This window comes from Sphaeramia orbicularis, chromosome 15 (genome assembly GCF_902148855.1).
Source record: "Sphaeramia orbicularis chromosome 15, fSphaOr1.1, whole genome shotgun sequence".
NCBI classification, from domain to species: domain Eukaryota; kingdom Metazoa; phylum Chordata; class Actinopteri; order Kurtiformes; family Apogonidae; genus Sphaeramia; species Sphaeramia orbicularis.
This window is the reverse complement of record NC_043971.1, coordinates 17414100-17431632: the sequence shown is the minus strand read 5'-3', so window position 1 is coordinate 17431632 and position 17533 is coordinate 17414100. Positions and strand designations below refer to the sequence as shown.

The following is a 17533-nucleotide window of genomic DNA, read 5'->3' as shown; positions in this document are numbered from 1 at the left end:
TAGATATACCATGTCAAAAGGGTTTTTAATGACATGTATTTGACCCATTTTGTCCAAATAAATTAGTTCCAGCTCCAAAAGCGAACATGGCAATGGTCATGTAAAAATTGTCTGTAAGTAAAGGCAGAATTGTAAACACTTCACTGGAGTTTGATGGTCAGGAGCAAGGACTTTGGTGCAAATATAGAAGTATCTAAACTTAAATATTTCCAATTTATATTATGCATGCAACACTCACTGAAATTGATCCTATATTTTTCATCCCATTAATAGCTGCATGAACCCAACACAGACTGCAGACTAGAAGCGGTGGGCTGCCATGGGACAAAAGTGGGTTTAGTGCATCGATCACAGACACATCAAGTTGAAGTGTTCACAAGCCGCTTCTCCATCCTTCCATAGCCATCCCCAGACACTGTTCTCATACCGGGAGTTGAACCCGGGCCGCCTGGGTGAAAAACCAAGAATCCTAACCACTAGACCATATGGGAGTGTTAAAGTGTACTATCACTGACCACTAGTGGGTAGTGGCGCCCATTGACTTGCATTGAATTTCTATCTAAATATACCATGTCAAAAGCGTTTTTAATGACATGTCTTTGACCTATTTTGTCCAAATATAAGTCAACATAAATTAGTTCCAGCTCCAAAAGCGAACATGGCAATGGTCATGTAAAAACTGTCTGCAAGTAAAGGCAGAATTATAAACACTTCACTGGAGTTTGATGGTCAGGAGCAAGGACTTTGGTGCAAAAATGAAGCCAATATAGAAGTACCTAAAGATAAATATTTCAGTTTATATTGTACATGCAATGCTCACTGAAATTAATCATATATTTTTTATCCCATCACTAGCTGATCATGCACAAACCCAACACAGATTGCAGACTAGAAGCGGTGGGTTGCTGTGTTAGCTGCCCGAAGACTGAATTGGCTTAAGTGCCTTGATCACAGACACATCAGGTTGAAGTGTTCGCAAGCCACTTCTTCAACCTTCCATACTCATCCCCAGACACTGTTCCCATACTGAGAGTTGAATCCGGGCCGTCTGGGTGAAAACCAGGAATCCTCACCGCTAGACCATATGGGAGTGTTAAAGTGTACTAACACTGACCACCAGTGGGTACTGGTGCCCAATGACTTCCACTGAATTTGTATCTAAATATACCAAGTCAGAAGTGTTTTAATGAGATCTCTTTGACCCATTTTGTCCAAATAAATGAGTTCCAGCTCTAAAAAGTGATCATGGCAATGATCATGTAAAAACTGTCTGCAAGAAAAGGCAGAATTGTAAACACTTCACTGGAGTCATACAAGGCATTTTAGATTTGTGAAGAAAAATACTGTCAGTAAGGGTTCACAACTTTGCTGTGGATGGTTGGTGTTCATTCAATAGAAATAGTTATACAGGTGACCAATAGGATGGAGAAGGAGATGAGAAAGAGATACAAGGTTATAATGGATAGGTGGGGGGACACCACAGTGTCAACGCAGCATCACAAAATGATAGGAGTGGAATTAAATAACCTGTCGTCAAAGAGTAGGAAGGAAACACAGAAAGGTCACAGGGTTACATCAGGGATGCAGTGACCCAGAGGCCAATGCATTCATCCTGAAACCATCACAATGATCAATACCTTTATGGTAAATAATGTCTTGACCAAGAGGTGATAGGTCACTTAGTTAATCTTCATCATTGTGAAAACTTCTTTGTTCAAAACACTTAGAATAAAATGCTTCCCTGTTGCTGTCTGTATACAGCTGTTCAGACTTCATCCTTCCTCTTTGCTCAGTGAACAAGTGAGATAATGGTGGTTGAGGAACAAAAAGTGAATGAGTATAGACAGCTATAGAAAGAAGAAATAACAGCTTTTTTCTGATTGCGTCTCAGTGGTTGCGCTCAAAAACACAAATACTGTTGCACTGCTGTAAGGTAAGCTTTTGAAGAAATGCAGCTGAAGTATATTCTTCTTGTTGTCTGTGGCTGAAATGTCTGTGTAGTGTCTGTCTTTATTTATGTCCAATCACAGAACACCACAAGAAACACATTTATGAACCAAGGTCAGATCCAAGGTTTAGGTTTTTGATCCATTTTACACATTTGGTAGTGTTCATTTTGCTTTTTGGGAGCAGATTGTAGTGTACTAGTACATCCTGCTGTCATCTTTCACATGTGCCATATCTTTCTTTATAGTGTGTCTGATGTTGGCACATCATTTCCTCCTCCATTTGTTTCCTCTATATTTTGTGGGGGGGGGGACCATCTGTAATTGGTCTGAAAATGCAAGCTATTTATAAAGTATTTTTACAATGTACATGAACTGAACCGAGACCACCTATTTTGGTTTAAATAAGGATCAGCTGTTTGCACCAAGATCTATGAGTAGTTTTTTATAATGGTGTGGAAACCATGTTTAGGTTAATGATGGGATGTCATGTAAATATACCACTGAGCTCCACAAGGGAAATTATTTGTTTTTCTGTATTTTACTTTTAAAACTGTTCTTTTAATCTGACTTTTAGATGCTCAAATGATTGTGCCATCACCAAAATGTGAAATAGATTGGTTTTACCAGTGTAGTTGCAAATATTCTGCTTTAACTACAGGCAACTTGTACAGGCAGTTTTCCACAACATGCGCATGATGATACACAGTACATCACTTTGTTTGTGTCTTTCTATTCTCCTTAACACTGACCCCCAGAGCAGTGGAAGTGTTCATCCGGGACAAGTACGAGAGAAAAAAGTACTTTGACAAGGAGGCCTTTGCTGCGACTGCTGTGAGTACTAACTTTAAATTTCTCAGTTTTGATATTAAATTATATTCACCTTTATTGTCATTGTGCAGAGTCAAGGTAAAAAGTGAATGAAATGTAGAATCCATTATGGTTTTCTTTAATGGAACGTTTGTTTTGGTCATTTCTGTGTACAGAACCATAGTATATGAGTGACTGCTTGTTGACTGTTTAATGGTACTATCTGCTAAAGACAGAAACAATATTCAAATTCAGTATTTTTAATTTTATTGCACAGCTTTGGTGCATTCCAGAGTCCAGTTGGTTAATGATACCATCTGTTTGTTCTTAAATATATATGGCTTGGCTTACATCATTTATAGTTAATGTTTTGATAACTATTAATCTTATTTTATTTATTGTAGGTACTTATTGGAATATACTTATAAAAAAATAACATTTTTAATCAGATTAATTACAGGGTTGCTGTGGCTTAATTTTGATTAATCATGATTAAATATCATTAATTTTCAATTTATATTCATCGCGTTTCATTTTGCATGAGCAAACCGACTCAAGAAACAAGGGAATATATATATATGCACTTAACGTGTTTGTCGCAAGCTGGGCAACGCGTTAGCCAAAGTGCTAGCAGAATCCCCGACTAATGTATGCTTCGTGTTAATGTGATATTTGAAGATGGAAGTGCTTCAGTGAAAAGAAAACTCCCTCCTTCAGAGTGTGTATAATACTTTATGTCGGTCGACTGTTCCATCTTTTTTTTGTTTTTTTTTACTCATATTTCCCGTCCAGAGGGCCAATGTGCTGTTTAGTGTCTTCCATCTTTATGGGTTGGTTCTGCTGCCTGTCACTATCCGATCTACTGCCCATTTGTGTGACAGTAACTCTACTTGGACAAACTGCCCGAAATGCATTAGCAGAGATGTTCAGAGTCATTCTGTGCTGCAGATGGATTAATTGCATTAAAATTTTTAATCAGATTAATCATGATGATGGATTAATCCATGTTAATGTGTTAATTTTGACAGCCTTAAAAAAAAAAAATTAATTAAGCAGCCATATAAGTAGTAATGTCTTAGAAATTAAAAATGAATGTATCTGTAGATGTATGATGATGATGTATGTTCATACTTGTCGTTTGTCGTTCATTATAACTAATTGCTTTGAATATGATAAGATTTTCTTGTGGGATTACTCAAGTTCATCTTATTCTCATCTGATCTCACCTTAATGAATCTTACCTTCTCTTGATGAATCTTAACTTCACTTCAGTGCAAAATATCTTCATGTACTCATTGAAAATCTGAGCAAAACCTACATGTAAAAACAATGTTCTGTGCATGAAACTCATCTCAACATATTCCCAGCCTCCAGAAGTAAATCATTTCCTACACTTGCCTTTTGGTGATGAATGCTAAAGTATTTTGGCCCCTGTTGGGCTGTAACTTTAAATGTGCTACTTATCATATTTGGCATCTTCTCCTAAGACACAACATCTGAATGCGTTCCAGTGCTGACTTTTCTGTGCCAGAGACTCATGGGTGACTTTCACCATCCTTGTCTTTCACTCATCAAGCCAGTAAAGTTTGTACTTTAACATTCTCTGACCCTTCCATCTATTAAATCATTATTATCATCATTTTAGTTTTTCATAAGCTTAATTGTGTGGCTAGACTCTCATTTCTGTCCCAAAGCCGCAGTTAAATTGGATTTGATGCACACATTCAGAGAATAACCTTTCTGAAATACTGTTATCTTCTGATACAGGTCTTTCAGCAGTGGAGATGTGTCTATATATCTGTGCCAGAGTTAAGTCTGAACCTTCTTTTGTGAGGATGAAGGCAAGAAAAGACATGATTGTGTAGGGGTGTGTGTGGGGGGAGGAGGGTGTAATCTCCTTGTCTTCTTTCTTGCAGGAATATCTGTGTGAGGTGTGTGTTTTGAGTGAGTGGGTTGCTTTTATAGTGTGAGTCTTACAGGTCTAAATGCTCACTAAAATGCGTGATAAACAATCTGGTAACTGTGCAACCTGTGGTCTTCAGAAAAAAACACCACCACCAACAACAAAACTATGAACCTTTATGCTACCCAGCAATTTGATTGTGACAAAGTGGTTCCTGCTGTTTGGTACTGCTGAGAAAATCTAAAACATTTTTTTTGTTTTTTCATAACAAACATCACGAGTGCAGTGAAAACCCGCAGACATGTACAACAGTTCTGTCTAGTTTAAAAAAATACGGAATGTTTTTAGTCATCACGCCAGCAGCTACGAACAATGACTGTGTAGACGATGACTCGGTGCTCTTTTGGTCTTTTTGAGCATGAAATAGTGATACAAAAAGGGGCGTCTCTTTCAACAAAATACTTTCTTGATCCAAATGTGTGAATAGAATGTAAGAGTACATACAAAGCCTTGTGGATAACAAACACTGTAAGAGTAAAATGGCTATTGCTGTGCCTAAGCCCTGCTGAGTGACAGACAATTTCTTCCTTAAGCCCTAAACTCATGCTGCTGAGGTTGAACACTGCAAGGACACTGCACAATTCAGCAACATTAAAGGTGCAATATACAAAAACATTTTCATCTATTAGTTGCTTATTTAATTCCAGTAGGAGAACAGATCTTAACATACCATCAAAGTGAGGTTTCCTGACTGTCTCATAAGTGTATATCTTTAAAAAACAGCCTGTACATTCATTTATTAATAGAGGATTTATGTGAATTTGTCAGCACAACTATACTCCTTCTTCAGCTCTACATTGTTTCGGAATACAAGTCCTGCCCTTTCTGGTTGTACCCTATAGAACTTAATTTCAGAGAAATATTATATTGCAGTCAAAAGTAAGAGTCAAGGAATTACAGCAACCGTGTCACACATGCATATGCACTTGATTATGCACTTTATTCTGCTCGGTTGCTAGGGAATGTATTTTAAAACTTATGTATGTGTTTTTATGTGTCTGTTTTTCAGATATTTTTCCAAATTTTTTTTAGTCCTTTTCTTATCTTATTACTGGGACCTGAATACACATTTCGTTCTGCATGTGCTACATTGAATGAATGACAATAAGTGAACCTTGAACCTTGAGACTTGAACAACAGGCAATAATTTTACAAGTGAAGGAAGTCTAAGTTTTTTTCTCAGCAGTTGTTTTCTGTGTAAAAACAGAGCTAAGCTAACAGAGCTGTAATGTAAACTATCAGCTGATGCAGCACATGATGGTTATAAGACTGACTGTCAAAATACCCAGTGATGAATTTTAGTCAAAGGAAAAAGAAAATTGATGATACTATGATACAGATGTGTACACAGTGAGACTTATACTTTGTTCAGTGAGTGACAAAGTCGGATTTTTACCCCGGCCCCAGAAGGGGAGGCAAGGGGTATTGTATTTGGTTGGGTTTGTTTGTTTATTTGTTTATTTGTTAACACTCTAGCAGCAAAACTATTGGTTGAATTCATACCAAATTTAGTTTACAGATTGCCAGTTACCCAGAATAGACCTAATTACATTTTGGGAACAGTAGGTCAAAGTAAAAAAAAATGTATCAATTTTTAAAATATTTTTTCCCCATTTTCTTATAATGGGCGAAATTTCAAATGTCTTTAGCAGCAAAACTATTTGTTGAATTCATACCAAATTTGGTTTATAGATTGCCAGTGACCTAGAATAGATCTAATACATTTTGGGAAAAGTATGTCAAAGTTAGAATTTTTTATGAGTTTTTAATTTTTTTTTTCCATTTACCTATAATGGACAAAATTTCACATGTCTGTAGCAGCAAAACTATACCTTGAATTCATACCAAATTTGGTTTATAGATTACCAGTGACCCAGAATAGATGCAGTTAAATTTTGGGAAAAATAGGTCAAAGTTTCAATTTTTTATGAATTTTTTTACATCTTTTTTCTTCTCCCATTTACTCATAATGGGCAAAATTTCACATATCTATAAAAACGTCAATTTTGTTTCAATTTACTTCAAACTTGCCACATATGTAGAGGCAGTTGATATGCTGACATCACCACACACATATACATGATGACATCAGCTGGATCGATGTCAAAATAAGCTATAATATGTGTGTGGGGGGGTGGGGTTTGTTGTGCCTGGCACCACTTGTTTATTTTTATTTTTTTTAAAGTGTTTTAAAATTTTTGTGGTTTTGTCAATCCTAAGTGTGTTCTAGTATGTGACGCCCGCTGCTGTTGAGAGGTTGGAATATCAATATTACATAGAACCTATTAAAACACCTGCACCGATTTCCTTACATTAAAGCATCAGCTCTTTCCTCACTGTTTTGTTCCTGCTTCATCTTTCTTCTGTGTCTGTCTCTTCCTTTTCTTGTCACTTTTTGTTTCTCTTTTGACACCTCACCGTTCCTCACTTTGTCCTTTTCTTTTCTCTCTCAGCCGCTCTGTTTTCTCCATCTTTCTCTGAAGCATTGCCAGCAGCCAGACTGTGATCTAGGATCTGTTTGTGCCACCCACACAGACGGTTCAGCTTTTATATGCAAATTAATTATTAAAAACAACTCATTATCACTTTAAGCAGTTTCATACAGATGGAGAAAGGAGGAGAGGGTGGCTACAATAACCCTTAGCTATGGATTATGTAAGCGTGTGTATGTGTGAGATGAATTCATTGCTGTGTGTTTGTCGAGCGCCTATAGAAAAAATAACAGTTTGTGTCTCAGCATGGCTCTTCTCTGTGGTGGCACCTTCATTGCATTGTTTACCACAAAGGTCTGTATTAGTCTGTATTTTGATCGATAACTGTTTCTTATCTGCATGAAATTATAACACTATGATTGTGGTGGTGATGATAAACTTAGCTCAAAACATGAAAACATGTTCAAAACAAGAGGCAAAACTAGTCATAAATGTATATTTCCCCTCATGCTCTTACATGAACCTTCAAGATCCAAGAGCGTTGATATGAACAACTGATTCTGCCTCCTCTTTAATTCAGTGTAATACACAAAACAAAAGTAAGGAATGGATGCACTGTAAGACCGGATAAGTTGAGTTTACTTAAAAAAATCTGAGGTAACCCGTTGCCTTAAAAAATTTAAGTGATTAATAAAAACTTGAGTGTATTAAAATTAAATGCTTGATTTGAATGGAATTGCTATTTTAAGTAAAACCCACTAAATGCCAAATTAATTTAGCTTAAAATTAGTTGCAATGTCAATTGTTTTGTATAATCATTAACTTAATATCATCAGTTCATTGGACTCAATTCCAAGTTGATTTAAATTAAAATCTTTTGCAATATAAATGGTTTTGTATAATTATTAGTGATGTGACGTTCACGAACGAATAAAATCTTTTGAACGGCTCTTTGAAATGAACGATGGGAACCGAGTCTTTGTAAAGAGCTGTTCATTTTTTTTTTTTTTTTTTTTAAGGAGGGAGTGTCCAATTGCCTGTCAATTTAGTGTCACTGGGGAGGCATTGGGCAGGAGGAGAATGTTCGAGCAGAAAAAAAAGAGTTCTTGCACACTGTGCATGTCTCATGGCAAGAAGTTAGAAAAAAAACAACAGTTTGAAGCGTGAGGTGAGCATACTCGAGGAGGCGGGGCTGGAAGACTGGTTGAAACCGGAGAAAAGTTTGAGAGTCAGTGAGTGACCACCTGTGAGTAATGAGCCAAAGAAAAATGTTATTTCATAAGAAAATGTTTTATTTTCTTCTTCATTTTTAGGCTACAGACTAGTCCACATAATGTACCGTGATGTTTTTTGTCCAATTCCATCATTTGCCTAATGTCCCCTCTCATGTCATGTATTTAGCCCACACATTTTAACTAACTATTCTTTTTTACGGTAAGATAATATTTACTGCCACGCCAATTAAACACCTTTAAAATGTAATATCAATCATTACATGTAGCCTATTTAGTCATTAAAACATGGGTGCTTCGAAATAATGCAAAAAACATAAAAGAGCCAGTCTTTTGAACGGCTCTGTTCAGTGAACGGCTCCTGATTGAACGGCCCCCTTCAAAGAGCCAAAAGTCCCATCACTAATAATTATTCAACTTAATATATTGTAGCGTGGATGGACGTTAGGTAGGAAGTTAGCGCAATGCAATTTGCCAGCACAGGAAGTGCTTTTAATTTGACAAGGCATAAAGATTTATATTATTTAAGAACAAATATAGATGAACATTAAAGCCATTGTTGGTCCTATGGCTCTCACTCATGGTGCAGCTCTACAAAAATACAAAAACAAACACAAAAAGGCCAATAAACATTGCCATACACACATTAAGTCAAATTAACACTAACGCCACAACCCCGCTGAACCCCTGCACAGAAAAATAACACATTTTCAACAACATGCCCAACACCCACAATACAATGCACAGATAAAAAAGGTGTGATCATGACTAAAACTTAGTGATTTAAATCCATTCAACGTAAACTTTTTTGTACTATCGACTATGTCTGCAAATTAGTAGAATATACTTAACATTTTATAGTAATGTAATAAAACTTAAATCATTTAAGTACATTGGAATTAAAGCATTTTAGTAAATACAAAGTCGGGGCTTATAGTGTGAACATAAGTGGAATTTTTCAATGTCAAATCGTGTTCTCATACTACAGATGTGAATAATAAGGCCAATAACATCCCTAAAGGAGAGCATTGTGTTACTGAATCTTGAGTTGAAAGACAATGAGTTTGTACTGCACTAACCAACCACTCGACTAAAATGAAGCAGCAAAAACCAAGACTGAAAAGTGAAACCACAGCGACAAAGGTAGTTTTTTGAATGGCCTCTTGATACCAGAAAAGCAGGTCAATTCCCATAGATTCCCAAATTTGCAGAGATTATTTGTTTTAGTATCACAGGATGAAAAACATAGAAGGAGGTTTAATTTTAAACAGCAAAGGGTTTGGACTAATGTAAAGCAAATGTGTATTTCTGTTGTGGGTGTCAGAATGTGGAATTATTTGGCAATGGAAGAGAAGAGTTGTACAAATATTTTTCAGTTTAAGAGGTTGTATAAGGAGAGAATAGAGAAGCTTTATAAAAGCATGTAATGAAATAATTTTACTTATGGATTTTGTTTTTTGTTTTTTTTAATTTGCACTGACTATTATATAAACTGTTTACTGTAATAGCTGTAATGGCAACATATCTAATGTAAGCAGATGTTTCTGGAAAGGGGCAGGTATTATAAGTTTTCTTCATCCTGCTCCTTTCCAATCATTTAAATTGGAATGAATAAATAAAATGAAATGAAAATGAAAATGTTGGACTTTACCCCACTGCTACCACATTATTGCAGAGCTTTAATGTGTACTATCCAGAAATTTTTTGTTTTTGGAAACAAGTACTTGCCTAATGTAACATAACTGATAATTCAGTGCTTAATAATTTAATTTAATTGTCTACTCTGTGGCCCTACAATTACTTTCATCTACCTACCTCGAGAAAAAAAAAAAAAAGTACTTCCCAGCTCTGTTGTGGAGTGATTCATAATATAATATCCTGTATTTATTTATTCTTATCATAGTGTGGTTCTTGAAAATGTGGTGTCAGCCTGTTCAGCTTTAAAATGATAGTCATTTGCTGATACTGTTTTGGTGTTTTGAAGATCAACGGAAAATAACTCCCACCAGATGAATTTATTAAAATTTATTGTAATAGTGTTCATATTATTCATTTAAATGGAGATAGTCTGGTCAGAGTGCACAGTAGAAGGGACAAACACACAGAATGCACAAAAAAACAGAGCCATCTGGCACAAATAAAACCCTTTGTTTGGTAGATTGTTTCCAAATATGAGCTATTTTTTAATTCCTTGAGCATTTGAGTTTGATGTATTTTGAGTGCTTCTATGAAACTGGTCCTTAAAAACAGGACAGAGGGGCTAAAAATTCAAACTAGATGTAGACTAATGTTATGAAGCAAGTTTGGAAGCACTTTGGGTCTATTTTAAAAATAAATATTTACTGAGATAAAAGAGATACTATTTTTCAGATAAAACACATTTTCATATTTTTATACAAAAATCTGCATGTAACATAGTAAAAAAGACACGAAAATCATGTGCTACTATTTTTTCAAATATCTTTTTATTCTCTCACAGGTATCAAGGGTTGGGAATCAAACTAATTATGCAAGGCAGAATGTTTCACAAAAATGACCGCTGTTGCAAAATCACTCGCGATTTGTGTGTTTAAATGGACAGGTTCCACATATAACGTGAGTGGACACGATGGGTTACACACGAAACTTGGAATGAGACTGAGATTCATGAAAAACCTGCATGTCTGGATTCGAAAAACCACTAGGATCGTCAAATTTAACACAATGTCTTTATTTATAGCGGTATATAAGACCATTTCAAGCCATGTTTTCAAGATCAACCGAGGTAGCTTTTCATGTCCCAATTTTGGTCCTATTTTTGGCCCCAATATTTTATTAGAAATTCATTAATTTTGGGATGGCTCAGAGCATGAGTATAATTTTTTTTTTTTATTTACCTGAGGTCATCATCAGGTACATCCTGGGGGGAAATATGTCTAAATTTGTCTTTTATTATTGGATCTAAAAAGCAGGCCAAGTGCCAGATACCAAAATGAACCCAGTTTCATAGAAGCACCTATTTTCATTTGTATATAAGTGGGAAGAAAAGACACAGAGTAAAGGACAGCTTGGAGTACATGACTGCATCCACTGCATTTCCATCGTCTGAGCAGCATGAGCTCATTGTTCTGTGATGAGTGAATTAGCTGTATATGTGTACTGTATATGTGTATGGACCACACATTACTTCACCGTTACCAGAATCAACTGGACATCAGAGTGTATCTTGAAAACCCTCAGTGATGATCCCAGTTATTGGCCTCAAAATGTCACAAAAGAGCCATACAGTTGCCCTAGAGGAAGACTTTACTGATTCCCAACCTTATTTGTCTGTGTTAGTCATAGGAGTGTCCTGTCTGCAGTGTCCGTGGTATTTGCTAATGTTCTTTGTGTTCCTGCAGTCAGCTGTGGCAGCCTAACATATGCCATCCACTGACATGTCACAAAGAGCCACAGGGTTCACATTTGTTCAGTTGTTGAAATAGAAAATGCAGATTTCTTTGTCCATTATAATGGTACTGATGGGTTTAGAAATTAAATGCAGTCCTTGAAGCAAAAGAACTTCTGTTTCCCGTAAGGAGACTTTTTTTTAACAACACACTGGTCAGGATTTAATTAATTTGAATTAATTTATTATGAATTTCTCACAGTGTTGGTAACAAGTCACAAAAATGTCTGTCGGTGAAATATATTTTCCATAATGAAATCCTTTGCCAAGTTATGTGGGTGTAGCGGTTAGCACTTACACATCACACCAAGAAGGTTCTGTTGAGTTTACCTGTTCTCTGGTTCTTTTATTTCCCCCACCGAGTTGGTCCTTGAGTGTCTTCAATAGCAGCTCACAGCTCCTAATGCGTACTGTGTGCTAATGCTAATTGCTAATGCTAATGCTAGGCACTGTGTGTACATTAGGACAGGTATAATGCAGAGACTGAATTTTCCTATATAGACAATATCGCAAGCTAAACTTGCTAGCTAGCCACTGAGATGCTAACAAGTCTGGCAAAAAGTCGTTGAAATTGACTTCAAAATATTCTGTCGAGAAAAAGTTTATATTAACCATTTTATAGTTATGCTTTAGGGGCAAAACACAGTAATGTCCCGTCAGAGAGCGAACTTTAATTGATAGCCATTCCAACATTTATTTCAATATAAAGTAGCTCCTTGTTTTGGATAATCCCTTATGGTCCAACTAAAGCAAAAATGAATTTAAAAGTAAAAATGTGAGTCATTTAGCAACACTAATCTGTCAAATTGTTTCTAAAATGTCCCGTAAGAGATTTTGAATAACGTGTTTTGACCCTTTAGTATTTAATATGTATTTCTGTTATGTATATCCCATACAACAAAAGAAACAAAAAGAAAGATTTATGATAAGAATTAAACTTCCTTATAGAATCTTCTCAAACTGCTAATAGTCGATTCATGATAGTGCCTTTGTGTCATGTCAACATTTGATTTCCTTTCTAATACAGAAGTGCTACTTGTAATTATTTATTCCAGGTTACTCCCAGAGCTTTGTTATTCTTGACATGTGTTCACATAAACTAGTACTAATCAGTAGACAAATACCTGTACCATATGTGTAATGATTTTCTTGAAGCCTTCCAACTCAAATGCCTACAGAATAATTATTTTTTTATAGTAATATTAAAACACCTTTGTTGTTTAGTATATTTTATAGGCTCTTGTTGTTATCCCGTTCACTATGTGACAGAAATAGTCCTACATCACATTGGAATAACTTCTAATTGGCTTGAAATGTAGTGTTATGGTGCTGGACGTGCTATTTTAGAAACATAGCCGTCACCCTTTATGGTTACCGTCATCAGTTGTTCATGCTTGGATTGTAGAGGCAATAGAATAAAGCGTCACAAGGTCCAGTTCATACCGCCTCTGTCACTGAGTCATAGTATTTTAGTGTTATTCGGTGGATCAGAGCGGCTGCACAGAACAGTGGATTCTCATGGTTCACTGTTTTGCCCTTTCACACACTCACACATATCATGCAAAATGAGCACCTGAGTTACAAGAAAATGAAGAAGGACCAGACTTACCTGGAAACAGGCCTGCACTGAAGTTAACAGGAATCACAGGCATGTTTCTTGTGGATTTTCTTCTCAGCATTAACCCTTTATAGGACAAGACACTCATAGAAATACTCTGAAATTCAAAATTTCAACCTTAGTGTGTTATTAGAGGACATAACAAGACTTTAAACCTTTTGTGAAAATTTTCGCCATTTTTTACTGTCATAGAAAATCAAGGTCAATGAAGTTACCATGTTTGATTCCTTGCCCTTAAGTGGCAAAAAAATCCAAGAAGTATGTAAAAAAAGAAATAATACAAGAAAAATGCATGTAATTTTAAGATTAAGATCCTTTATTGTCAGTATACAGTACAATTTACCACACACTGAAATTCAACCTCTGCTTTTAACCCATCTCTAGAACATGCAGGAGCACATCACACACTGCTTACTAGGAGCAGCGGGCGTGCCATGGTGGGCACCCGAGGGAGCAAATGGGGGGTTAAGTGCCTCGCTCAAGGGCACATCAGCCAACAACTTTTTCTGCCAGTCTATGGAATCAAACTGACAACCCTTCGGTCTCAACTCTTTAGCCGACTCTCCAGCCCTCTAGGCTACGGCTATAAAAGGAATTGTATTTTAGAACATTAGAACATCACTTTTAGAACATTACAAATAAGTGCTGATCCAGACACCTGTCAACATACACATCACTTTGAACATCATTACTTACATCAGTACCATTACTTCATGGTACCTAACAAAGCAGTTGTGTTCATCGTTCATGTGGAGGTGGACCTTGCATCCCCTGTAGACCACATTTGAACTGAGATTGTTGCCTCACTCACCTCACTGTAACTGGTAGTGATGTCCCGATCTGGATTTTTTTGCTTCCAATCCGATCCAATTTTTTTAGGACTAATTTTGCTGATACTGATCTGATACCGATCCGTTACCGACTTTTTACAACACAATTTGGAATTTTGAAGAATGTCAGTTTATGTGCAGGGCGGGTTTGCAGTTTATGTGCAGGGCGGGTTTGGTCTGGTCAAATAATTCCACAAAAGTCCCGCGGGTTGAAAAAAACCCGACTCGCACATCACTATCGGGTCTTAAAGTGAAAGTGAAACCTATAAACGTTTTACTAATTCCTCTAAGCCTCCCACTGTTGTGCAGCTAATTTTCCTTTTCCCTACCTTCGGAAACTTTAATTTGAGGGAGCAGGACGTGTGTTTATCTCGTGACTAAATCTGATCCGATCTTCTGAAAAATGTAGATCGGATTGGGACATCCTTTGTAACTGGTGCTGTAACTGTCGTGTAATGTGTGCAGAAATTACCAAAAATAGTCACTTGCCTGATAAAGGGTTAACACAGGGGTGTCAAACTCATTTTGGTTCAGGGGCCATATTTAGCCCAATTTGATCTCAAGCGGGCCAGACCAGTAAAATAATGACTTAATAACCTATAAATAATGACAAATCCAAGTTTTTCTTTTTGTTTTAGTATACTCAGTGCCAATGAAAACGCAACACTTGAAGATTCTTATATTTTTTTAAATTGATGAGGATTTTTATTCCATAAGCTCTTTGGAATTAATCATAGGCCATTTCTGTACAGTAAAAATAAAAAATCACATCCAAATTTGTTGACAAAAAATAAAGATAAAGAAAGAAACTCAAGGACCCCCAAAACCAAAAGTCACAAAGCGGTCCCGGAGGTGCTGCAGCTCAATGTAGCGATCCTGCTGTGGCGTGGTCACGCATGCTTGTCCAGGGCGAGGTCTGTCTGCAGTTGAGCCAGTTTCTTCATGCCTCTGTTGCATCCTGACTATGGTGGACACATTGCATCCAAAACGGCGCACCACCTGCCGAGCAGAGATTCCGGCTTCCAGGAGCCCCATAGCATGGCATCTTTGGTCACGTGTCAGTCTAGGCATTGCTGAGTTATTGCAAATGATTTTGGTGCTTTTCAGCTTGCCTTCATATACAGAACATGACCACTCCTTAACTGACCACAGTTCCTTAAGTTGAGCAGTTCATTGCTGAGCAATGAGAAAAACAAGTCTTATGAATGCAGACAAGTTCATTCAAGTGTGAAAATAGCTCAACCCGTCTCAGGTTGTTAAGAAATTGTCTGGGATTATCTTCTACAGGTGAAACTTAAACATATTGATGCAGCTCAGGAACAATAAAACACATTCAAGTGTTGCGTTTTCATTGGCACTGAGTATACAAAAACAACCCAATTAAATTATGAAAATATTTACATTTTACAGAAAAAGATGTGAATAACCTGAAAAAGCAGAAATTTCATTTGAAAAATTAGTGTAATTTTAACAATATTATGCCTGGACTTATTATTTATACATGTACATTACACACAATGTTACATAAACATTTGGTAACAGGCAGAATATTGTTAAAAGTTTGGAGTTTGGAACTAAAATTTGAACAATTTCTACAATATTCCATCTCTTATTATTAACACAACTCCAGATCACAGTGGATCCATAAATGCACAAAACATTTAGTAACAGGCAGAATTTTGTTCAAATTGCACGTTTTGGGTCGTTCATTTTTGTTTTAATTTATGTATTTATTTGCATTTTATTGTGAAAGAATAGTTTTGTAAATGTAAATATTTTCTTATTTTTTTCACTTCAATTTTTTCCACATAATTTTTCACAAAGAAAATTTGTGGTCATCATTATTTATGGGCTTATTGTGTTGTTATTTTTACTGTAGATCACATTGGTCTGTATGTGGAACCAGAACCAAAAGGATTTGGACAGCCTGGACTGTTCAGGTTCATGTTTGCACTTTCATCCTGTGGGCCAGAATGGAACCTTTGGCGGGCCAGATTTGGCCCCTGGGCCACATGTTTGACACCTGTGGGTTAACACAACAAGCACATTTAAAAAATAAAAAGAATTCACAGAGGTTTTCAAAGAAACAGTAAAAAGCCTGTTTTTTCTGTTTTAATTCCCATTCCTGTGAGTCAGATACCATACCAGAACATCCACAGACTACTAAAGCATCGTATCAGACTGTTAAGTGTTGACGTTAATGCAATACGACCCACTGGTGTGTGTTGTAAAATACTCAGGTGTATGTCTTCTCTGTGTTCATTTAGTTCTCTGTCTCTGCCTCTTCAGTTCTGGTGTACAACTACCCCACTGTGCTCTAGCATGTGTCCTTTGCAAGATTAGAAATGAGGCTTTTAAAGGTCTACCCAGCGGACAAGTTTCAGTTAAGATGTTAACCATCTCTTTTATTTACTATCAGTCGAAGTCGCAGTGAAAAGCCAGACGCTTCTATCTCCAAGTCCTAATATCTATTCAACCTCTGTGTTCATCCTCTTTCACCCAGCTCACACTACTCCTCTTATTATCTGCCTTCTCTTTATCATCTACCCCCCTGTGCTGTATTCCTTTCACTCCTCCCTCTTACCCTCCAGCCTCATTTTTCTTTATCTTCTTCATCAGCCCATCTGCGTCTGTTTAGTGCTGTGTCGACATCTCTGGCAACATCAAAGTCGGAAGAGGAGGAAGTTTTGAGAGAGGAGAGAAGGGAAAAAAAAAAAAAAACAAAAGACATCAACAGAATAAGTAGGGGATTGAAAATGCTCTGAATTCACATCTCAGCTGCGTTCTTTTCACCACCACAGGCAACAAGAACAAGCAGCCGTTTGATGCCTTAACAGTTGAGGAGGGAGGGCGAAGGATGGAAATGAAGAAAGATGAAAAACGGAGAAAATATTCTTCTGTTCTGCCCTCAAAGAGGCACAGTCGGTGTTAGTTTCCACCCTGAGGTAGTTTAGAGAGCAAAGGAGGCAGCTGTGAAGGAGTCGAGCAATGACTAGCGCCTGTATTCCTAGGAAACACATCTTTCGCTGGTTTTAACACTTCGATGCTAACGAGCGCTTGGTGTAGTTTATCAATGCTCCGAAGTGTCACTGTCATACTATCCTATTACGGATTGTGTCCCTCTAGCCTCATTTAGGCTTCTGACAGAAACAAATAGAGCAGTGTGTGCAGTTTGTGTGGTCTAATCTGTAGGGTTTTCCTTTATATTAGCTAGAGAATGGAATGGACAAAATGCAGATGGAGGTAAAGCAGTTTGCAGCTCACTGTAAAACTAA

The 17533-nt window shown here is 36.8% G+C and overlaps 1 protein-coding gene and 1 non-coding gene across 6 annotated transcripts in view; one reads left to right on the top strand and one right to left on the bottom strand.

Moving 5' to 3' along the window:
• The window catches only part of LOC115434057 (stromal membrane-associated protein 1-like), a 255969-nt gene that overhangs the window by 57470 nt on the left and 180966 nt on the right, over positions 1 to 17533 (top strand). For all 5 annotated transcript variants that reach the window (XM_030155725.1, XM_030155722.1, XM_030155724.1 and 2 more), the window contains exon 4: positions 2705 to 2780. In XM_030155725.1, the coding sequence (XP_030011585.1) occupies positions 2705 to 2780 (76 nt within the window). The remainder of the gene's footprint in view (positions 1 to 2704; positions 2781 to 17533) is intronic.
• trnak-uuu (transfer RNA lysine (anticodon UUU)) lies at positions 419 to 491 on the bottom strand. The gene has a single exon. It is a non-coding gene; the product is annotated as a tRNA-Lys (tRNA).